Source organism: Lathyrus oleraceus, chromosome 2 (assembly GCF_024323335.1).
Source record: "Lathyrus oleraceus cultivar Zhongwan6 chromosome 2, CAAS_Psat_ZW6_1.0, whole genome shotgun sequence".
In the NCBI taxonomy this organism is placed as follows: Eukaryota; Viridiplantae; Streptophyta; class Magnoliopsida; order Fabales; family Fabaceae; genus Lathyrus; species Lathyrus oleraceus.
The window spans coordinates 131,990,738-132,016,693 of record NC_066580.1 but is presented as its reverse complement, the minus strand read 5'-3'; the positions used below and the strand labels follow the sequence as shown (position 1 = coordinate 132,016,693).

At 34.4% G+C, this 25,956-nt stretch overlaps 1 protein-coding gene and 1 non-coding gene across 2 annotated transcripts; one reads left to right on the top strand and one right to left on the bottom strand.

The window, feature by feature from the left end:
- Positions 1-3,239: 3,239 nt before the first annotated feature.
- Positions 3,240-4,838, top strand: LOC127121021 (probable O-methyltransferase 3). Its single transcript, XM_051051643.1, has 2 exons — positions 3,240-4,045; positions 4,533-4,838. The coding sequence occupies exons 1-2, from the start codon at positions 3,272-3,274 to the stop codon at positions 4,836-4,838; spliced, it is 1,080 nt and encodes a 359-aa protein (XP_050907600.1). The 5' UTR covers positions 3,240-3,271.
- A 14,850-nt stretch (positions 4,839-19,688) lies between these two features.
- Positions 19,689-19,795, bottom strand: LOC127124496 (small nucleolar RNA R71). The gene has a single exon (XR_007803980.1). It is a non-coding gene; the product is annotated as a small nucleolar RNA R71 (small nucleolar RNA).
- Positions 19,796-25,956: the final 6,161 nt, after the last annotated feature.

Here is a 25,956-nt window from a genome sequence, read left to right as displayed (position 1 = left end):
TATATAGTATTTTCATAGTGGGTCAATCCGGTATAAATATTACTCTTAATATTCATACCTATGTTTAAGACTCTGATAACTCCTTATCCATGATCCATGAGATGTGATCATCAGTCTATATATATAATAGTCTTAATGCTTTAATGTTATCCCACTTTACAACAAAGCTCGACTACATATACTTTAAGAATAATGTCTTTATGTTTAATGGGATCTCATGATTAAGTCACACTTGAAACATTAAACGGACTAGCTACTCTAGGGACTTCATTAAAAAAACATAATAAAGAAAAAAACTTTTATTATTAATAAATAATTCGATACAAGTACCAAAAGTATTGGCCTCTAGGGTTTACACCAACATCCAGGACAATCTAACTGGGGCCTCCCTAGACTGGTACATGCAACTGGAAAGAACCCATGTCAAGACATGGGCGGACCTAGGTAATGCATTCTTAAGACAATACAAATATAATATGGATATGGCTCCCAATCGCATGCAACTTCGGAATCTTTCCCAAAAGGGTAGTGAATCCTTCAAGGAGTATGCCCAAAGGTGGAGAGAACTGGCTTCCCGCGTACAACCTCCAATTTTGGAAAACAAGTTAGTTGATATGTTCATGGGCACCCTACAAGGCTCTTACTACAAAAAGATGATCGCTTCAGTATCCACTGGATTTGCTGATTTGGTAATAATTGGGGAAAGAATTGAGAATTGATTGAAATTTTGTAATTTGGAAAACCATCCTCAACTTAACATAGTAACAAAAGGTATCCCAATAGTAACAATTCGAAGAAAGGCGAGACCAACACTGTCACAACCTAAGGGAGTTCTCAGGTGCCTTACAATTCTTATGTAGCTGCAGCGAGTCCTAATCAGTATCCACAACACACGTATTCTAGGCCTTAGGCACAACAGGCCAGAGCACCGCCTCAACAAAATCAATAAAACGGGTATGAACAGAGGGATCAATAAAGGTCGTGGAAGGAATTTGATCTCATACCTACAATATATACTCAAGTCTTGCCCTACTTAATTCAAAAGGGATTGGTAGAGATTAAACCTCTAGCACCTCCACAAAATCCGCTTCCCCATGGTTACGATGTTAATGGCAGGTGTGACTTCCATGCCGGATCGCCAGGGCATACTACTGAGAAGTCTTTGGCACTCAAGTTCAAGGTATAAGACTTATTGGAGCGCAAAATCATCTCTTTCACTCTAGAGGGTCCAAATGTGAAAGGAAATCTAATGCTCGGGTACGGTGGTCCAACTATCAACATTGTAGAAGGTCTAGACAACACCGTTATTACCCAAATGGTAGATCAGGTGAAAACTCCCATATCAAAGATACGTGAAAAATTGATCGGTTATAAGGCATTCAAAGAGTTACATGCTAACTGTAAAATTTTCCTTGTCAATCGAGACACTTGCAGGAAGATGAAGGAGTGTCTTCAACAAATGATGAATGAAGGTTTAGTTTAAATTGGGTATACCAGGAAGTTAGAAGAGGTCTTATTCATAGAATCTTAGGGACACACACCTTTTGAGATCCCCTACCAGTAAGTGGAAATGCCAACACCATTTCAAATACCATTCTAAGTGTCGTCCCGGACATCAGTACGAATACCGATTCTAATTCCATCTCAAGTTCCATTACAAATACCTGTAAAGACAGAGGACCCTATTGTCTTCCAAGTTCCTACACCGTTCCCATTCGAAAACACTAAGCATGTACCTTGGAATTACAACTCTACGACATATGTAGGAGACCAAACTATACCAACAGTCACTAATATTGCTGGAATTGGGGGCATGGCCCGGAGCGGGAGAGTGTTTTTCTCCCGAGCCACAAATGAATGAAAAGACACCCGAAAGTTCAAAAGAGAAGGAAGATGGATCTTCCAGGAAGACCATACCTTAAGGAGAAGACGAGGTATTCTTAAGGTTGATCAAAAAGAGCGACTACAAGGTGGTAGACTAATTAAGCCAGACACTATCCAAAATATCCATAGTATCTCTATTATTGATCTCTGAAGCCCACAGAGAGTCCTTGTTGAAAAACTTAAATGAAGCTCATCTTACTCAAGACATAACGGTAAATCAATTTGATGATGTGGTGGCTAATATCACCGCTAGCAGTTGTTTGGGGTTTAGTAACGATGAATTACCACCAGAGGGACATGCTCACAGAGAGAGGATAATCCTCAGTGAGGGGATTTCAACTTCTATAGGCAAAACATCCTTCATCCCATATACTAGCGAATAAGGAGTTGCCCTAGTTGAAGTATATACTGAAGTTCTATAGCCATGTACATCAAATGGAAGCATTTCATGCCAATCCTTGTAGGTCTTGACCATCTTCTGGATGATTCTCTTGATATTTTTGTTAGCTACTTCCACGACACCATTCATCTTGGGCCGGTATGGTGATGAATTGTGATGCTCGATCTTAAACTCTTGACACAACTCACTCATCATCTTGTTATTGATTTATTGGCATTGTCAGTAATAATCTAGCTAGAAACACCATAGTGACATATTATTTCTTTCTTGAAAAATCGTGTAACCACTTGTCTCGTGACGTTCGTATAGGAAGCAACTTCCATCCATTTTGTAAAATAGTTTATGGGAACAAGAATGAAATAATGGCGTTAGAAGCTTTCGGCTCGATCATTTCAATCATGTCAATGCCCCACATAGAGAAATGTCAATGAAAAGTCAGGATGTTCAGCGGTGTTGGAGGGACATGAATTTTATCACAAAAAAATTGACACTTGTGGCACCTCTTAACGAAGCAGTAACCGTCCACCTCCATGTCCAATAGTTCGTTGGGTACATTTGTTGTGGGCGAGAACTGTGACATCAAATGGTTATATCAAATACCACAATGACTCATATTATTGGTTAACTATTAAATCTAAATTGAACGTGATTGATAAGCATAGAAAGTGGAATCATCATCACATATAAACTAAAAGATACTCATTCCAAACATCAAGGTGGTCAATAAAAGCCATCGCAATAAACAACATATGCATGATCATAAAAATCCAACAAATTATGATTCCTAGTAGTTAACAATACTATATATAATTGCTGCTTATCTGTAATATGCTTTTTCTGTAATATCCAAATTATAATAATATGATAACACATTGGATACTTCATTTCAATTAGCCTTAACGCATATAAAAAGACCCAAACAATGTGAGGTTTCAATCCACATTCCATAGACTTTTAAGTCTTATTCATAGAATTCAGGTACCAAGTATGGAATTCCAAAATGGAGATGATGTTGCTTCCAATTTGCTCAAAGCTCAAAGCCACATATGGAATCACATTTTCAACTTCATGAATTCCATGTCACTTAAATGTGTTGTTGATTTAGGCATACCAGATATCATACACAACTATGGCAAACCCATGTCACTCTCAAAACTCATTTATTCACTACCAATCCATCCTTCCAAAAAACCTTGCATTTATCGCTTGATGCGAATCATGACTCATTCTGGTTTTTTCTCTCAACAAAATGTTACAGAGAATGAATTAGAAATTGAGTATATGTTAACGGATGCATCTAGGTTATTACTAAAGGAAAATCCAATGAGTATGGCACCGTTTGTTCAGGGTATGCTTGATCCAGTTTTGACTAGTCCGTGGCATCAAGTGTCCACTTGGTTGAAAAACGAGGATCCTACAACATTCGAAACAACACATGGGAGATTTTTTTGGGATTATGCTGCTCATGACCAAATATTTAATCGTTTATTCAATGAGTCCTTGGCAAGTGATGCTCGATTAGTAAGCAATTTGTTGATTGAGAACTGCAGGGAAGTGTTCAATGGATTGGAGTCATTGGTTGATGTTGGAGGAAGCACAGGGACCATGGCAAAGGCTCTTGCGAAATCATTCCCACAAATGGAATGCATTGTGTTTGATCTCCCACAAGTTGTTGATGGCTTACAAGGAAGTGATAACCTAAACTATGTTGGTGGAGATATGTTTCAAGAAATTCCACAAGCACATGCGATTTTGTTGAAGGTAAAATACTATTTTTCTTAACTTTAGTGACAATTTAAAAAACAAAACAAAACATTAGTACTAGAAAAAACAAAATTAGTGACAAATAAATTATGTCATAAAACTTAGTATGAAAATTAAGGTGTGTTCACGTGAATGGTTGCTAGATTTGTTGATAGAAACATTCAAGTGTGATTGGGAAATAACTTTACTATATGTTATTGTGTTACAAATGTGTATAACTTCACTAATAAGATATTTGTACAAATAGTTGAAAAATAAAAAAGTTATGACATGTCTATTTGGTGACAAATGATTGGTCTCATCTTTATTACATACTTTATACTATTTGAAAATAAAGATTAATTTTTCTTTAAATGTTTATATAGTTAGTTTTAGTTTATTAATTGCGGTAAAAAATATTCCCATTTATTCATATTTTTTTATTAATTTTTTAATTTTATAGTTTCTTTGACTCTTACTATTCATATTTTGAATGAAATCACAGTGGATATTGCATGACTGGAATGATGAAGAATGTGTGAAGATATTGAAGAAATGCAAGAAATCATTGGAAAATAAAGGTAAAGAAGGAAAAGTGATAATCATAGAGATGGTGTTAGACAATGAGAATGAAAATGTTAATAAATCAATTGAAACAAAACTCTTCTTTGATATGTTAATGATGGTAGTAATAGCTGGAAAAGAGAGAAACAAAAGAGAATGGATTAATTTGATTTCTTCGGCTGGTTTTAGTGATTATAAAATAACTCCAATTTTAGGTTTAAGGTCTATTATAGAGATCTATCCATGAATAAAATAAGTCATTTCATCTTTAATTTATGTAACAAACAATAATATGTAATAATAATGTTTTGATTTGACTTTAATTTATCGTATGATTTTTTTTGAAATTGAAATTATTAAAAAGATATCTTTAATATTGTTATTTGTCATATTATATTTCACATATTATTTCATTTTTAATTAAATAATATATTCGTTGGAATATGTAAGATCACTCGTAAATAAAATAAGATCTGGTTGTGAATCTATCTCAAAAAAAGATAAAAAATAAATTTATTTTGAAAGTAAATTGTTGTCTAATGAAAAAAAAATCAATAGTCAATGCATTCACATATTTCTATTTTTCATAGGGCTAATGAGTTTTTTATTGGAATGATGTGTAATTTTTTTTATCCTATAATGTAATACTTTGACAGGGAGTATATATCTATATAATATATTAAATATAAAACGGCGAATTATATTACGCCATATTATATGTCACATAGTCTAAAACGGCGAATTATATTAAATTTTATATAATATTATTATTTTTCTTCAAATAAATTTTGAAGTATAAAAAAAAGAGAAAAAAATAACTTTGATATATATTTTCAATATAATGTCATACCCATTTTGAATAAAATAATCTAACAACCCAACAATTACTTCAACTAAGTATATTTTCTAGAATTTTAAAATTAAAAGAGATGTGTGAATCCAAAAACTATTAAATGTTTTTGATTTTCTTAAAATCATAGCAAATAAAAGTTGAAACAAATGTCTTTAGTGTCAAATTAATTATTACATAAATTTCAAAGGCTTGCTACTATTGATATTGAAATATGATATAGCATGCAACACTTTTCAATCTTATTGATAAACATCACTATTACATTAATCATATTACGACAAACAAATAAACTATAGACAAAGAATAACATTCTTGATTTGTCACATATGAGTGTCAGAGAGACATGAGAATCAAAATATAAAAAATGATCATAAGTAATATCTTTTAGAGTTATTAAAATTTGCAAGAACTAAATTCTAGATATAAGTGTCAACTTACAAATATATATTTTTCTTTCAAGTAAAATGTTCATTTTTATTGTAGATTAATTCATATTGTTGTCTATATTATAATTCATAATAAGATGTTATAATATTACTCTTTAATCATACTTTTCAAAAAAAAAAAAGAATATAATTTAAATTCAACATTAATCAAATCTATATAATATATTAAATCCGAAGCGGCTGATTATATCACGACACATTCTATGTTACATGCTCTATATTTGACACATCATGACGAACAAATAAATTATAGACAAAATATAACATTATTGATTTCTCACATATGAGTCTCAGAGAGACATGACAATCAAAATATAAAAAATGATTACAAGTAATATTTTTTAGAGTTATTAAAATTTTCAAAAATTAAGTTCTAGATATAACTATCAACTTACAAACATCTATGTAATATATTAAATCTAAAGCGGCGGATTATATCACGACACATCATATGCCACATACTCTATATTTGACACATCATCATTATTCTTATGTGGCACCTCCCAAAATTCACCTTTATTTTTCAAAAGGTCAAAGTACATACAATTCTTTTGTTGCGGTCATGCATTCGAACCTTGACAAAAGCAAAAGCATATTAACCTAACAACTATTTTTTAATTTTGACATATATTATTTGCTTAAATTTTATATGACATTACTATTTTTCTCCAAATTTTTTTCAAGTTATAAAAAAAAAGAGAAAACTAACTTTGATATATTTTTTCAATATAAGGCCACCCTCATAATATATTAAAACTCTCTACGTACCAAATTGTTCTCCCTTGAAAACTTCTTAATGTGTTATTTGAAACACATGACACTCGCTTGTAAAGTTAATCCCCTTGCATCCCACAATGGATAGAGTTTGCTAGAAAATTGAATTGTTGAGCCACACCAAGAATTTTAATGTATGGGACAAATAATGGACAGCAAAAATAAATGGCCTTAACAAACTTAATGTGTCAAATAATGTGAGTAAATTCACAAGAGTAAGAGTAAAATAAAACACAGTAACACATATAATTTTTTTACCCATTTAATCAAACTAATCTACTATAGGGGAGAGAATCTCTTTAATCTATTATACTTCAAGAGTTGTTACATCAGATTACAAGATGAGTTATAAGAAAAAGTCTTCCAAGTTCATAGTAACATCTCATTATTTCTATCGAAGCGTTTCCCAATTTCTCTTCCTCTAAATACATTAAACATAAAGCCCAATGTACCCTTATTTATTCTCTGTTAGTGTAATTTTGAAAATTTTGATTTCAGCTTTGTGTTTCTTCTCTTCATGCCTCATAAACTTTTCCTCAGAAGCCAGTGAATTTGAAGATAGGATTAAAGTGGATACGTGATCAAGTAGTACATGGTACAAATCAAATATTCCTTCCACTACCTAAAAATGTGGGCGAAGGATAGTACTATTTTACACACCTGTCACTAATCCGTAAGTTGACAACTGCTCTTTTGGTATCCCTGAATTTCCCTTCAACGGTATCCTTCTTATGCTAGATATGTAGGACTTGGAGACATGAAAAAAGTTGCTACAACAATTTACAAGACGGTTTTCTACGTGAAAAAGCTCTCAAGTTGTGCTTACTTTTCTTTAAGTATTTATATTTCATTTGTGTAAAATATACTTGTGTAGAAGCAACTTCAAACACAAAAAGTTGTATTCAAACTTGTTTGTTTGTATTTCCTTAAGGAGAGTAAGTTGTAGTCGGATCCTTGAGAAGACAAAGAAATTTTTTCTTTGTGATTTCCTTAAGGAGACTAAGTTGTAGTCGGATCCTTGAGAAGAAAAAGAAAGTTGTTTTTTGTAATTTTTTGTAATCTATTTGGTTATAGTGGATTAAGTCCTTGTGTATAAGGCAAAATCACCTTCGAGGATGGACTGGAGTAGCTTTGATTTCAAGCGAACCAGGATAAAAATCCTTGTGTCTTTCTCTCCTTGTTCTTGTTATTGTGTGGAGTTTTTGAGTTGGTAAAAAGATTTTGTTTTTAAAACTCAAAACAAACCCCCATATTCTTGTGTTTTTCACACATTCACGTAAGTCCGTTTAAGTTGCATTAGTTGCATTTGAAAAAGGGTTTAATGAACTATTGAACTAGAAATTTTCATAATTTTCTCATAAGTATATAATTTCGGTGTCATTTTGTAGTCAGGTGAAACATTCTTCCCGGTGAGAGTATACGTTCTTCTTGTTTGATTAAATTTAGTCGATTGGTGTATTAAGTCCTGAAACAAAAAACATACTCTTAAAATAGGCTCTCTAAGCTTTCCGAAACATATTCATTTACATGATTTTGATTCTATTTGATATTTTAAAGAGTTATTCGAATGTGATGCATGGCTAGTGGTGTCATACCCTAATTTTTAACTCTAAGATCCCACATACCATTGGCATCATTACACACAAACAAGGTCACATCTTGATCCTCCCCCTATTCTTCTTTGAGTTTGCTTTTTGCAGGGATCACCAAGCACCTGTTTATTGGTGTGTTACCTTTTTGTTTATATAATTAATTGATTATCTAACCACTAATCAAAATAGAAAAAATATGTTTTATCTTCCTTAGGTTTATTGTGCAAGGTAGGGTTTTTCAATCAAGAGCATCTCAAAGTTTTGTTGCTTACTTCTCAAGGAAATTCAAAGGTTCATGTGTTTATTTCCATGCCTTCTTCAACAAGCAACTTCAAGCTTTGAGTAATTTAATCAAGAGGAAGTCAAGGACAACTTATTTTGAGTTCATATGATCACCCATGTGCTTTGAAATGCAAGGAAGTCCAAGTGCACAAGTTTTATTCCAAGAAGTTTGACCAAAAAGTCAACACTTGAAGTCAAAGTTCCAAGGATCACAACTCCTTCAATTCTCAACATTTTTGAATTCTTCTTTTTGCATATGAATCTTATAAATATCCTCTCACATGACAATACCCAATTATTTTTGGAGTATCATCAAAGGTTAGGAGTCATTATAGGTCAATTGTGGACTTACTGAAATTTGACCTTTTTTTAAGTGACTTTTTCTCAACTTTCAAAGATCATAACTTCTTCAATTTTCAACATTCAAGCCTTATGATTTTTCCACAATGTCATTTGAGATTCCCTCTACATGTTTGCTTCAAGGATCAATTTCAAAATATGCTTGGAAGGTCATGGAATTCATTGTCACATTATAGGTCACTTTCAGCCATGGAACACTTGAATCTTTCTAAGTTATATGATCAGTTTTTCATGTTGATTTCAACATGACACAACTTTGTGCTCAAACATCCAAATGCAACCTTTCTTGGCACATTGTGACCTTTTCTATGATGTTAAATCATTGCAAAAAGAATGGGATCAAAAAGCCTCCTGAGTAGGATGCCTCATTGGGTTGAACATGGTGACTTGTAACTGAAGAAATTGTCATTGCCCAAATTTTGAAATTCACTAATCTCAATTACGAACCAAATTAAGATGTGTTTTGGACCTAAACATGTTTAACCAAGTCTCCAGAAGTTAATTGACCCTTTAAATGCATCATTTGGCTGAGTTTTGATGGATTGCAAGTCATACTTTTCTCACATTCTGATCAAATTCGTTTTGCACGAATTCAACATCATTCCACACATATTTGTATCCAAACACAGTCCCTATAAATAGAGGAAGCTATTGCATTCATTTCCAAGCTTTTGTTAGCCAGGAAATCCCTGCTACAACTTGAAATTTTCCAGAAAAAATCAACTATCGTGTTTTGAGTTTCAGCTTGTTTCAATCCAATTTCTTGATTCAATTTCAATCTTTGGCAACCTCTGAAGCTTTTGTAATAATTCGCAAGCTCTGAGACCTTCTGAAGTGCTCTAACCAGATCGAGCTTCATCAACTTCTAATCACCATTTGGACAAGGTAGTTCTGAGCATCATTTGAACTCAAACAAGTTAACACAATATAATCCTTCACTCTCTGATGCTTTCCCCTAGCTTAGCTGGTGTTGATTGATCGTGTTAATTTAATTTAATTTTTCGTGGCTTGCTTGCTTCTGAAACATCTCTGAAATTCTCTTTGCTCTATTTAGATAAATGAATTTAGAGCATAAGGTTAAATTCGGAATGAGAAAAGGATCACAATGATGATGGTCTCGTGTTCTGAATTTACCAAACATTGAAACTCCGGTGTGAGCTCACCGAAGAACATAACCGGAGTGTTCCAGATCGTGTGAGTTTGGCTAGACACGTTGGACAAATGAAATGTTCTGATAGGTTGAATTTGAATTAGATTCTGTGTGCTGCTTGTAGCACGTTCCATCGTGCATCCTAACTTAAGGAGTGTTGGATCTTCCACGTTAGTTAATGAGGCGTGATCCAACGCTCCATTTTTTTTCTTCTGATTTTAATTATTTTTATTTTATTATTTTGAATTGTTTTTCTTTTAAAATTCATAGTAATTCCATTATTCATCAAAAAAATCCAAAAATAATTTATAAAATTCTCTTTTATTTTTCTTCATCTAATTTTTATTTTTCCATATATTTTTTCACTGATTTTCTTCTTTTCATGAATTTTCCCTTTTCTCCTTTGTTTTAATTGGTTAAAAAATACTTTTCTGCATTTTTAAATTATGAAAAATTTATTACATGCTTCTTATTTTATTTCCAACCTTCCATAATTTTCTTGGCCATTTATTTGGTGTTTTGAAGGACTTTACAAATTTTTCATTTCATTTATATTATAAAATTCATTTAAAAATACTTTTTGTAGCGGTAAGTTCATGATCATCAAGCTATGGATAAATTTGATGTCAATAAAACCAGTGTCGCCATCACGCTTTTATTGTTTCCAAAGGAAAGGGGCAAAAGTACGAACAAAACTCATAGATAAGAAGTTTTTAAATCAAAACTAATAAAATGTCAGAGATTACAGGTAAGGGGGTTGGTTACACCGAGGGAAGGTGTTATCACCCAAAGTGTCTTAGGTACTCCTAGGGAGCTCTTTTTTATGTGCAAGTGAGTTGGTCAAAATGATGTTTGATAAAAATATAGAGTGAAGGGATAAGAAAAGAATTCATTAATTATATTTTTGTGTTTGACAATACCTTTGGTCTTCTGCCTACGTACCAACATAAAAATGAGGGATCAAAACCTCGTAGTTCGTGGTAAAAATTTCAAAGGTGTTGGTGAATTGGTTTTAACAAATGTTTAAAACACAAAAGGCCAAAAATTTGAATAGGGTTGTTAGTTCTTTTTGTCTTTTTGAAATTTGATGTTAATATGGTTCAATTCATTATCAAGTTTGATTAAGAAAAAGTTTGAAAATTCAATGGCATAAGGCCAAAGTTTCTAAGCATTAAAACATGTATAAGTTTAAAAACACAAACAAAGAAGGTTTTGAAAAGAGGGAGAGATTTTGAAATTTAAGAAGTGGGAGGAGATAAAGGGACTATCCTAGACAAAAATTAAAAGTTGAGAGTTGAAAATATCTGACCAATGAGATGCAATCCAATAGACAAGAATGTCATATAGAACCCCATTTTCCTTCGGACTTTAGCAAGTAACAAGCATATGCAATATCCAGGCAAACAATGTGAAGATCAAGGCATCAAATAAAGATACCCATAATGTCCAATCAAGCAATCCAATAACTAACAGTCTTCAATTTCTTCCAATATATCAAATGAAAATATTCCTTGGTCAACTCAGAACAATCATGAGGCATCAACAATAATAACAGTATAATAAGTAAGCACATAATCAAAGTGACATATGAGTCAAAGTCATCCAAGACTCTTGCATCAGATGAAAGGCACTATCAAGGGTAACTCAGTCTCAGATAGTAGCATTGGCCAAGTCCTCAAAGCATAGGGAAGTTGCCTATCCTAAGTCCAAAAGTTCAGATCAAATCCAACATTCCACCAACACATTTTTTAGGGTTTTTATTATTTTAGGTGTTTTAAGGTCATAAGACCATAAGCCAAAAAAAAGAACAATATATACAATCACAGGTTTTGGCTCAAGTAAGCAATAAATGAAAATAACTGAAAGATAAACAAGTTGCAGGAAATGTAAATGGCAGATGAAAGATAAATATACTGAAATTTAAATTTCATTAAGTAAATGACTAGAAAGTAAAGCAAAATTAATAAAGTGTTAGTCAAATGTTAGTGAAGAATTTTAATTGTTTAAGTCATTATTTGGAGAACACTCAACCATTCATTCATAAGTATGAATCCTTGAACCAAGACATCATCCATGAGAAGGGCTCCAACTTGGATAATCCAACAAGTATGCCACTAGTTCTCATGAAAGGAAAAAAGGTCAAGTCTTCACACAATCTCACTTAATAGAATGATATGCCTTTTGGGACAAATTTAGCTCTATGTTAAGCAATCGTAATTGGACTTATGTAGAATTCACAACTATCTGAGGTCGGGCAATAAGAATATAGGTGTGAATGCATGTTAGAGATTTTGTACAAAGAACCAAACTCCTAAAACATACCACACACTAAAAGAAATGGGGAAGAGCTATCTCAGTCTGGCTCATGTTGATTCATCTGACACAAGGTCATTGATGAATCAACTATCATTAGAGATGAAGAGATTTCATTGGTCAATGATGGATTGGGGAAGAATAGGGATGAAGATGAAGATGAGAGGGGAAATAGAAACCCAAATTGATCATAGGAGGAATTTCATTTGATCAATACTATCCATTCATTTTGGGAGATGAAATGTACATTTCATCAATCCCCTAAATCTAATAGTATTGGTCAAACAAAAGTCAAATCAATCATGATCAAGGCCAAACAGAAAATCAAACATCACAAGACCATAAAAATGGCTCAACATATTTTTCAAGCAATTATTCAATTAAAAATCATATTAAAAATGAATAAAAATCCATTTTAAAATGGACAAAACCTCAAATCCCTTCAAAACATCAAATAAATGGCCAAGGGATTTATCCTTGATCAAACAAGGTCAAAGGACCTTAGACAAAAAATTTCATGATTTTTTGAAAGTCATAAGTATTTTAAAAATATTTAAAACAAGTGAAAAATCATTTAATTCATGAAAAGTATCAAAATAAATCCAAAAAATGATTTTAATTCAAAATATGGAAGAGGACAATATTTAAAGATTTTTGGTGAAAGTCCCATATTTTTTGGATTAAAAATGAAATTAATATAAATTAAACAAAATAAAGGCATTAAATGAGAAATTAGAATTAAAAAAAAATAGAAAAAACGAGGGTCATCAAATCTCCCTAATTAATTGAGGTGGCAGATTTGATGGCCAAGCGCGCGTGTTCCATGGTAGTATTCAGTCAACGCGTCACATGGTTTGTAATTACAAGGAGTGGCTCAGATTAAAACGTTTTAAACAAATCAGATGTCCATGAGGCACGCAAGCACATCACCGGAGCCCTAGCTCCGGTTGTCTTCTCCGGTTTTATGCGATGAAAGCCATCCAAGTTTCATGATAAATTTTAATATGTTCTATCAAACTTTTATTGTTTTAGAAACTTCAAATTCAACATACAAGGGCATGTTCCAAGAGGAAACATTATAGGTCATTTTGGGCCATTACCATTGAACAAGAGATTTTCCTTAACTTCCAAATTGCATAACTCCTTCATTCCAAATCCTATTAAGGTCAAATTTATTACCAAATTTAATAGGTTTGAAAGAGCTACAACTTTTATGAAGTAACCTTTTCCATTTGAAGCCTATAGCAAAATTTATTCAAGGTGGAAGAAGTGAACATTTGGCTTGGTACTTAGAAAATTTTCATCTATGTTTGATTTTCAAAACTTCCACCTCAAAATTCATCATGATCCATGTTTCAAATGGAATAGTGTTTGACATTAAATGTGTTCCCCTTGATCTTACCTTTCCAAAAAGTCTAAGATCACCTTATTTGGCCAAGGATTGAATGACTTGCGCATGGGTTTTCTTCAAGGTTCCTTTTGGATGAATCTCATTGCCATTTCCCATTTCCAATTGTATGACTACCTGACACACTTTCAGCATTCCTCATGATCAATTTGTGACCTTTTGACATCATTAGATGGGCCTATCACACTCCCATTCATCCATGCAAGTGAGGATTTCTATTTTTGGCATATTGACGGAAGTGTGTGAAAATACAACCCTTCTGCTCAGAATTAGGGGCACCTTGCCCAAGCTTTGATCCTGCAACCCTACCCTTCACCATTAGAGGATAAACTTGAAGGTTTACAATTAAAAATCGAGTTTAAATTTCACTTCTGTTTTGAAGTTGAAACTCCAAGAATCCAAGCCATCCTTTGATATAATTCAACTCCAGCAAGCTTATGAAGTCAAGCAAAGGCCAATTGGAAGCAAGATCAAGCAAGATTCAAGCTCCTCGAAGGTGATTTTTCAGAAACATTATCTCTTCGATTCTCTCTCAATTTTTCACCATTGTCTTTTATTTTTGGTTCGCTGAAGTCCTACCAATGTAGGCAACAAGATTGAGTAGCTTTGAGGTCAAATCGAAGCAACTCAGTTCATGATCCTCAAAATTCAAATCCTTGTATCTTTCAATATACTTGGAATTGGAGAGAATTGAGGCCAGATTCGAGTTTCTGAATATTTTCTCTTTGAAATAGTGTCCTTGTTTTTAATTTTTCATTAAGTTAAAGATGGAACAGTACGATGAGATCCACCAGAGAAGATGACCGGAGCCCTAGCTCCGGTGGTGTGTTGGCACGCCTCCTTACCATCTAATCATGTTTGAATGTTTTAATCTAAGTCATTCCTTTTAAATACCATGTGTGTGGCGTTTTGACTAGTGCGCATCGTGGGTAGCACACGCTTGGCCATCAAATATGCCACCTCAATTAATGAGGGAGATCTGATGGCCCTCATTTTTTCCAATTTCTTTTTATGTTTTGAATTTTCATTTAATTGCTTTATTTTGTTTAATTCATAGAAATTTCATTTTTAATCCAAAAAATATGGGACTTTCACCAAAAATCTTTAAATATTTTTCTCTTTCATATTCTGAATTAAATTTATTTTTTGGATTAATTTTGATATTTTTCATGAATTAAATGTTTTTTTGTGCATAGTTTTAGTTGTTTAAAAATACTTATGACTTTTCAAAAATCATGAAATTTTTTGTCTATGGTCCTTTGGCCTTGTTTGACAGAGGATAAATCCCTTGCCCATTTATTTGGTGTGATTTGAGGTTTTGTCCAAATTAAAATTCATTTTAATTCATTTTTAATTGAATTTTTAATTGATTAAATGTTTAAAAATATTGTTGAGCCATTTTTAGGGTCTTGTGATGTTTGACTTTCGATTTGGGCCTTGGTCAAAGTTGATTTGACTTTTGTTGGATCAAAACCATTGGATTTAGGGGATTGATGAAATGTACATTTCATCTCCCAAAATGAATGGATGGTTTTGATTTGATGAAATTCCTCCCATGATCAATATGTGTTTTTATCTTCCCTTCATTCTTCATATTCATCTCTATTCTTTCCCATCCCCTCATTTGACCAATGAAATCTCTAATGTCTAAAGGCTAATTGATTCATTAATGACCTTGTGTCAGATGAATTAATACAAGTATGAATGAGATAGGTCCCTCCCTTTTGAATTTTATTTTAGTGTGTGATATGTTTTAGGAGTTTGGTTCTTCATACCAAATCTCTAACATGCAATAATACCTAAATTTTTATTGCCCGACCTTAGATATTTGTGACTTATACATAAGTCCAATTATGATTGCTTAATATAGAGCTAAATTTGACCTTTAAGGCATATCATTCTAGTAAGTGGGATTATAAGTCTCCCATTCTTCATGGTGTTGTGTGGAGACTTGACCTTTTTTCCTTTCATGAGAGCTAGTGGCATACTTATTGAATTATCCAAGTTGGAGACCTTCTCATGGAAGATGTCTTGGTTTAAGGATTCATACTTTTGAATGAATGGTTAAGTGTTCTCCAAACAATGACTTAATCAATTAAAAGTCACCATTAACAATTGACTAACCTTTGACTAACCCTTGTTAATAGTGTCTTACTTTCAAGTCATTTACTTTATGCAATATAAAATTCAGTCATTTATCATTCATTTCCATTTACATTTCTTTTAACTTGTTTATGTTTATATTATTTTCACTTTGCTTATTTGAGCCATATCTTGTGATTGTTTATATTGTTTGTATGTTTTGGTTTTGTTTGTGGTCTTAGGACCTTAAAATACCTAATAATAACAAAAAACCAAAAAAACATGTGGTGGACTGTTCAACTTGATTTGAACTTTTGGACTTAGGATTAGGCAACACTCCCTGTGCAAAAAGAACTTGGCCAATGCCAACATTCTGAGAACTGAGCCTTCATCTCGTGCAAGCCTTGGGATTTGTTTGAATTCATCTACTACTCTTTCTTTGTGCTTAATTGTTATTTGGATCTTGTGTCTGGTGTTTTGCTTTGAGTTGATCAAGGAATAATTCATCTGATACATGGAAAGACAAAGAAGACTGCTAGCTACAGGAATTGCTTGCTTGGATGTGGCTACTTTTATTTGATGCCTTAATATTCATGATGTCTGGATATTGCCAATTGCTTATTAATTATTGCTTGATTCAAAGACCAAGGGAAATTGGGTTCTATTTGACATTTTTATTTGTTGGATTGCATCCCATTGGTCAGATCTTTTCAACCCTTCACTTTTAAATTTTTGCTTAGGATAGTCTCTTCATCTCCTCCCACTTCTTTAATTTCAAAATCTCTTCCCCTTTTCAAAAACCTTCTTTGCCTGCGATTTCAAACCTAGACATGTTTTAATGATTAGAAACTTTGGCCTTATGCCGATGGATTTTTAAAGTCTTTTCTTAATCAAATTTGTAAATAAACTTAACCATATTGACTTAAATTTCAAAAAAAAGAATAAGGAACTAACAACCCCATTCAAAACTTTGGCCTTTTGTGTCCTTCTACTTAAACTTTGTTTTATTAAAAGCAATTCACCAACTTATTTGAAATTTTTACCACGAACTACGAGGTTTTGATCCCTCATTTTTATGTTGATACGTAGGAACAAGACCTAAGGTCTTGTCAAACACAAAAGTATAATCAATGAATTCTTTTCTCATCTCCACACTATATTTTTCTCAAACATCTTTTAAACCAAACACATATGCCCACATAAAAAAGGGCTCCCTAGGAGTACCTATGGCACTTTGGGTGCTAACGCCTTCCCCATGTGTAACCAACCCCCTTACATGTAATCTCTAGAATTTTATTAGTTTTGATTTGAAAACTTCTTATCTTTGGCTTTTGTTCGTACTTTTCCCTTTTCCTTTAGAAACATTAAAATCGCGGTGACGACTCTGGTTTTATTGACGTCATATTTTTCCATAGCTTGATGATCATGAATTTAATGCTACAGAAAATTAAGTGGCGACTCTGGTGGGGAAAGTAGTCCTCAGTGGGTTTATCCTACTTTTTTCATGTGTATATATTTGTATATTTGATGCTTGTATATTGTTTGTATGATATAATTTGAAAAGAACTCATCCTGATATGGTAGTGAAGATTAAGGAGGAAGTGCAGAAGTAGATCGATGTTGCTTTTCTTGTTGCCTCCGAGTATCCGTAGTGGGTGGCCAATATTGTGCATGTTCCTAAGAATGATGGAAAAGTCCGCATGTGTGTTCATTATAGAGATTGATAACGCGAAAACATATCGTATATTTGACGTAACATGCATTGCTTTTTACTTGATTTTCCATATTATTACGCCATATTTTATGTTTATTTCAGATATTTATCGAATAAGAGATGTCTAGGCAAGCGAAGAGGAAAATAGCAAAAAGGAAAGAAAAAGAGAAGAAAATGGAGCAAAATAGGAATAGTGGCGCCCACCACAATTGGAAGAGTGGCGCTCACCACAAGGTTTTAGGAAGTGGTTGCGCTCACCATGCTACATTTAGGTGGCGCCCACCATACTACATGAAGGTGGCGCCCACCTCACATGAAGTGGCGCCCACTACGAGGACCAGATTAGGGTTATGGCAGCTGCCACCAACCCGATCCTCCTTGTTTTTCTCCACACTTTTTGCCACGACCATTTCTTACTTTTTCAACCAACCGCTATCCAAGGGTACTTTTATTCGATAAATAAGTGAGTCTTCACGGACGGTGGTGCATTTTTCCAGTCATATTCTTGTTGTTATATTTTCTTAGGCAATTTCCTACATTGTAAAAGCAATAGATTCTCCATATCAGGGACTATTGTGATTATTGTTTAAGCAACCGAGTTTGATTGTAACGGTGTACTCGATTGCCAAAGTGTGTCGGCATTGTTTAATTTGAAGAATCAATATTCATTCCATGTTCTCAATTTATATTCCATGTTTTACTTTAATGGCATTTTTATTGGTTATGCCTTATCGTATGCTTAATTATCTGAATATCATGTTTGTTCCCGGATCCATGTCCGGCTAAACCAATAGGTATCGGTATGTAAAGACCGTCGAAACGACGAGATTCGTAAATAATTGGTGTTGGATTTTATAAAATATTATTTTCCGGTTTTAGTTTCTTATTTTAAATTCGAAACTGTTTTTCGTACGAGAGTAGAAAGCAAACAAAGGTTATGGTCAATAAGAACGAGAGTTTGAGATTTTAACCGGATAGTTGAAACTAGGAATTAATCCTAAACACAGCGAGAGCGCTTTAGGATTAATTAGACTTTATTTATATTCAAAAATTACTTTTAAATTCATAATGAGACCGCGAGAGCCAACCATTCTGGTTTAAGAGTATGGTTAGAGTCAATAAAAACGAGAGTGTGAGACAAAGTCCTTTAAATAAATAATTTCTACTGAAGAATATTTTGATCTTTAAGATTACACCAACTATTTATCGAATCCCTGAAGTTTGATGTGTTACATACCGATGTCCCATTATTAAATATCTTTACTAATATTCTGTTTTAGTTATAGTTATTTCTCTTCATCCCTCCACTCTTAGAAAGATCCTCCGCCTTAGATTTACATAGTACCATTAAATAACGGTACGCTCGATTATTAGTCCTTTGGGTTCGATAATCTTTAAAACTACGCGATAAGATTGTGCACTTGCAGTTATGATTCCCATAGACTTACTAAGTCGCGATCATGTTTTTGGTGCCGTTGCTGGGGACTAATTTAGTCGATATCATAACTCTAGTGTTTCCCAGTATAAACTAAGGCAAACAATTCTATTTCCCTTTCTAATTTGTCGAGTGTATGCCAAGTACTCGCTCTCAAGGCAAGAAATTGAAACAACCATTCGACGAACCAGAGTGTTATCTAAGATTAGAACGCCGAATATGATACCTGATACGAGAACATTGTAACTAGGAAAATCTTCCCAATCCTAATATCCCTATTCCTGAACCAGTTATACAACCAGAGATGGCCGAAGGACCGCAGAATTGTCCTCTTAAGTACTATGCCATCCCTTCGCAGGATGAACCACATAACAGCATCGCTGCCCCTGCAATCGAGGTAAATAATTTCGAGCTAAAACCTTCGTTGTTGTTAGCCGTACAACAAAACCAATTTCCAGGTAGTCCATTGGAGGACCCAAACCTATATTTGTCAGTGTTTTCGCAATACGTAGACACAGTGAAAGCAAATGATGTCAGCCACGAAGCTAGAAGACTACGTTTTTTCCCATTCTCATTAAGAGACAGAGCTAGAGCTTGGCTCCAGTCTTTACCATCCAACTGTGTCACTACGTGGAACGAGTTGAAGAAAGTTTTCTTAGCAAGATATTTCCCACCTAGTAAGAGGACTATGCTAATATCCCAAATAAACGACTTTAAACAAAAAGATAACGAATCACTTTTTGAAGCTTGGGAGAGATACAAAGACATGATGAGGCTTTGTCCACATCACGGTCTAGAAGAGTGGTTGATCATCCATTCCTTTTACAACGGTCTGTTGTACAACACAAGATTGACAATAGACACCGCCGCAGGTGGCGCACTGATGGATAAACCCTACAATAAGGCCTATCAACTTATCGAAAGTATGGCCCAAAATCATTACCAGTGGGGAAGCGAAAGAACCTCCGTAGAGAAACCTCTAACGAAAGGAGGTATATACGAAATAAGTAGTCTTGACCATGTCAATGCTAAGGTAGATGCTCTTACTCAAAAGATAGACAACCTGACCATAACACCCGCAGCCACTGTGGTTGCCGTAGCACCAAACTCCGAGATATGCGATGTTCCTAGGCATGTTGCCCCTGAATGTCAACTTTTGACAGAAGTCTCCATAGACCAGGTGAACTATGCTCAAGGAAACCCTTACTCAAACACCTATAACCCAGGTTGGAAGAACCATCCCAACTTTTCATACAAAAACAATAATGAATTGTATGCACTTAACCAAGCACCTGCTGTACAACCAGGATATCGTAAAGCTGCCACAAATGCTCCAAATGCTCCTAGGAAGTCAAACCTTGAAGTAATGATGGAAAACTTCATAGCTACCCAAGCCCAAACAAATAAGGATTTCCTGAATCAAAACATACACACTAGTGAGCAAATCAAGCAGTTAGCAAACAAGGTAGACACTATAGCCACCCATAACAAAATGTTGGAAACACAAATTTCGTAGGTGGCTCAACAACAAGCACCTACTGCTGCTCCTGCAGGCACATTTCCTGGACAACCGCAACAAAACCCGAAAGGTCATGCAAATGCTATTATACTATGAAATGGGACAAAACTAGATGGACCAACCAACCCTATAATTCAAAACCCAACCATGCACCAAGACCCTGGTAAGATAATTGAGAAGGAAGATGAATTAAAGGAAGATAAAAGTGAAGAGGCCGTAGAGAAAGAAGAGCCATATGTGCCTCCACCACCATATAAACCTCCTATCCCTTATCCTCAAAGACTTGTTAAATCTAAAAGTTTAGGGCAACTAAAAAAAATTGTAGAGCTTTTAAAACAATTGAATATCACAATACCCTTTATTGAGGCTATCAATCAAATTCCCTCATATGTTAAGTTTCTTAAGGAAATCTTATCTAACAAAAAGAAGATCGAGGATAACAAAATCGTTACATTTACTGCTGAGTGTAGCGCCATAATACAAAACAATATGCCTCATAAGCTGAAAGACCCAGGGAGTTTCTCCATACCCTGTGTATTCGGGAAGTTTGCCATAGACAAAGCATTATGCGGCTTAGGAGCCAATATTAGCTTAATGCCCTTGTCCATATGCGAAAGGCTTAAAATAGGAGAACTAAGACCTATTAGGATGTCCGTACAACTTGCGGATCGTTCTATTCAATTTCCCGTAGGTATGTTAGAGAACATTCTGATACGCATAAGGCAGTTCTATATTCCTACTGATTTCACAATCATGAAGATCAAATAGGATTTCAACATCCCTATCATATTAGGAAGACCATTCTTAGCCACTATCGGAACTAGTATAGATGTTAAGAAAGGCAAGCTAACATTTGAGGTTGGTGAGGAAAAAGTTGAATTTATTTTGATGTAATTCTTAAAGGCACAAACTATAGACGATACTTGTTGTCTACTGGATGTCATCAACGAATGTATAAGAGAAATGGAGAATGAACAAACATCATACTCTGAAATACTAAAAATTCCAAGGCCTCGTACTTTTGAAGATGAAAATTGGAGTAAGGAACACCAAGATGACAGCCTAAGTGAATGCCTATCACTAACGCCTGATCATATGCCTTTCCCAAAGAAACCAACCCTAGAACTTAAAACGCTACCCAAAAATCTAGGGTACGAATTCCTAGACACTGAACTCGAGCGACCTGTAATAGTTAATGCAAACTTAGGGCAGATAGAGATTGAAAAGCTTCTACACGTTTTAAGGAAATATCCAACTGGTTTAGGCTACAATATCTCAGATATAAAAGGAATAAGCCCTTCCATATGCATGCATTGCATAATGATAGAGGAATACAGTAATACCTCTAGAGAACATCAAAGAAGGATAAATCCCATTATGAGTGATGTAGTTAAGAAAGAAGTGCCAAAGTTTTTAGAAGCAAGGATTATCTACCCAATATCTGATAGTCAGTGGGTCAGCCCAATACATGTCGTACCGAAGAAGGGAGGCATCACATTTGTTAATAATGAAAAATTCTAATCTATAGCACAAAGAGTGATTACTAGAAGTAGAATATGCATCGATTATAGAAAATTAAACAAAGCCACTCAGAAGGATCATTTTCCTCCCGCAACATTCAAAAGATACATGATGTCAATTTTCAATGATTTTATAGACGACATCAGGGAAGTCTTTATGGATAATTTATCTATTTGTGGGCAGAGCTTGGAAGGATGTTTATCGAATCTTGAAATGGTACTTGAAAGATGCGTAAAAGTGAACCCCGTGTTAATGTAATATCCCATATTCCCTTAAATGCTCAATTAGTTGTTAGTTGAGATCAATTGAGTTCTTGTGTACTCTATCATTTGTTAGTTGTAACAATTGGAGCTCCTATGTGCTCTAAATGTTGTCAATTGGGACCAATAGAGTAACCAGTGAACTCTGAAGATATTAATTATTAATAAAAGAGAAAGACCAATATTAATAAGTACAAGAGAGGACATTTTTGGTAACATTAATAATTGGTCAATTGGTACTGGAAAATGAAATATCAATTGAGATATTTTATGTTACTACCTAATATTATAATATATATAAAGTATATGTTATATATTTATGTGGTTGTAAGAGAAAGAGAAAGAAAAGGATAAGAAGAAGTAGGTAAGAGAGAAAGAGAGAGTTATCAGAAAGAAAAGAAAGAAAGGGAAGAGGAGAGAAAGAGGAAAAGAGGAAGAGGAGAAGAAGAGGAAGGAAACCTCCACCATCATCTCATCTTCATCATCACCAACATCAGATTCTTCTTCTACTAGGTGAGTTCTTAGCTAGTATAACATTTGGGGGAAGAAACTTTATAAATTTGGGGGTTAGGTTTTGTGTGTAATGCATAATCATGAACTTGATGAATCCATGACGAGCTTGTTGTTGTTCTTACTCATCCATGCTTGTATGTCTTGATCCCTAACCTTCACATGTTGTCTTAGTGTATCATGGTGTTGATACCTTATGGTTGTGGTTGTTGGTAATAACATGTTGATGTTGCTTCATTATGTTCATGATGTTATGTTATGTTGTATGATTGTTGTGTTTTGACATGGATTCATGATGGTGTAAGTTTTGGTATGGACTAGGGTGGTTGAAATTGGAAAAAGGAGTGGTTAAAAGATGAATTTTTGAAGAAGTTTGAAGAACCAATCGATTGGTCCTTGGGTACTTATTAATATTGGTCTTTCTCTTTTATTAATAATTAATATCTTCAGAGTTCACTGGTTACTCTATTGGTCCCAATTGACAACATTTATATCACATAGGAGCTCCAATTGTTACAACTAACAAAAGATAGAGTACACAGGAACTCAATTGATCTCAACTGACAACTAATTAAGCATTTAAGGGAATATGGGATATTACAGTTAAACTGGGAAAAATGCCATTTCATGGTCTGACAAGGAATCATACTTAGACACATAGTATCCGATAAGGGGATTGAAGTTGACAAGGCTAAAATAGAAGTTATATAAAACCTTCAACCTCTGAAAACCGTAAGAGAAATACAAAGCTTCTTAGGACACGCCGGTTTCTACCGGCGATTCATTAAAGATTTCTCAAAAATCACCAAACCACTGACTGGCTTATTGATGAAATACGCCAAATTCATATTTGACGACAAATGCCTAACAGCGTTCGAACAATTGAAAACAACTCTCATCACCGCACTTATCATGCAACCGCCCGTTTGGAGATTACCGTTTGAAATCATGTGTGACGCTAGTGACTATGCTGTAGGTGCAATATTAGGACAAAGAAGGGATAAGAAACTTCACGCAATGTACTACGTAAGTAGAACCCTAGACCTTGCACAAATGAACTACGCCACCACAGAAAAAGAACTTTTAGCTGTAGTGTTCGCTCTGGATAAATTTTGTTATTACCTAGTAGGAGCAAAAATTATCTATACCGATCATACTGCAATTAGGTACCTATTAAATAAAAAGGACGCCAAACCAAGACTCCTAAGGTGGATCTTACTCCTACAAGAGTTTGACCTAGAGATGAAAGATAAGAGGGGCACTGAAAACGTCATGGCTGATCACTTATCAAGAATCGAAAGTATTGAACCTGAACGAGTGCCTATAAACGACGATTTCCCTTATGAATGACTGATAGACCAATTGGAAAGTAATACAAATAAATATACATTAACTTATAAGGATACCAAAACAAATGAGGTAGTGGAAGCAATTTACAGTAAAACCACATTGCCATGGTATGCTGACTTCGTTAACTACTTAGCTGCTGGGGTGCTTCCACCAGACTTGACTTACCAACAAAGGAAAAAATTATTCCACGATCTCAAAAATTACTATCGGGATGAGCCTCTGCTTTTCAAGAGAGGAGCCAACGGTATCTTTCGTCGATGTGTCCCCGAAGATGAGGTAGAAAATATAGTCTCCCACTATCATTCAACTCCCTATGGAGAACATGCAACCACCTCGAAGACTTGCACCAAGATCTTGCAGGCCGGCCTATTTTGGCCCACTTTGTGGAAAGATGTCCATATCGCGATCATAAATTACTATCGGTGTCAATGCACTGGCAACATATCTAGACGCGACGAAATGCCACTTAAAGGAATTTTGGAAGTAGAAGTCTTCGATGTATGGGGAATTGATTTTATGGGATCATTCCCATCTTCTTTTGGTAACAAGTACATCCTCCTTGTGGTCGATTACATATCAAAATTGATCGAGGCTATAGCCTATCCAACAAATGACACACGAGTTATAATTAGACTCTTTAAGCGCATAATCTTCCCTAGATTCGGCGTGCCAAGACTCGTCATCAGTGATGGTAACTCCCATTTCATTTCAAAGATTTTTGAAAAGATATTACTGAAAAATGGATCCCGGCACCGCGTAGCAACACCCTATCACCCACAAACGAGTGGGAAAGTAGAGGTCTCGAACGGGGAAATCAAACAAATCTTAGAAAAGACGGTTGCCACCTCTAGGAAAGATTGGTCCTCAAAATTACACGAAGCCTTGTGGGCATATAGGACAGCTTATAAAACCCCAATAGGAACCACACCTTTTAAGCTAGTTTATGGAAAATCGGGTCATTTGCCGGTAGAATTAGAACATAAAGCATATTGGGATATTAAGACCCTTAATCTTAATTATACTTCCGCAGACGAGAAAAGAATATTAGATATCCATGAACTAGAAGAACTTAGATTAGATGCGTACGAGAATGCCTGGATCTATAAAGAAAGAACAAAGAAATGGCATGACAATTGCATATCGAGGAAAAAGTTTAACGAAGGTGACAAAGTACTTTTGTTTAACTCCCGATTTTGACTCTTTCCAGAAAAACATCGTTCTAGGTGGTTTGGTCCCTTCGAACTTACCAACGTCTTTCCAAATCGAGCGATAGTGATAAAAGGAAAAGCCAGCAAAACATTTACAGTAAGCGGACAGCGTTTGAAACATTACCATAACATTGACAACAATGACTTCATCGCGAATCTAAAACTTGCAGAGCTTCCCGCTCATTCACCGGATTGACATCTATCCAATTTCTGTCGAGCTTATGACAATAAACAAAGCACTTGGTGGGAGACAACTGACACTCTATTTTTAATTATTAACTCAATCATCTAAATTTTTGTTTATTATTATTGCTTGTTGCTCATTCTCTTTCTTTCTTATTTTTCACAAAGTCAATCGGTATTTTTGTAATATCCCATATTCCCTTAAATGATCAATTAATTGTCAGTTGAGATCAATGAAGTTCCTGTGTACTCCATCTTTTGTTAGTTGTAACAATTGGAACTCCTATGTGCTCTAAATGTTGTCAATTGGGACCAATAGAGTAACCAGTGAACTCTGAAGATATTAATTATTAATAAAAGAGAAAGACCAATATTAATAAGTACAAGAGAGGACATTTTTGGTAA

Bases quoted from the DNA above. Each gene is read 5' to 3' on its own strand.
- LOC127121021 (XM_051051643.1), top strand. From the start codon at position 3,272: ATGGAATTCCAAAATGGAGATGATGTTGCTTCCAATTTGCTCAAAGCT. The intron at 4,046-4,532 runs GTAAAATACTAT...ATGAAATCACAG, and splicing joins CACATGCGATTTTGTTGAAG to TGGATATTGCATGACTGGAA.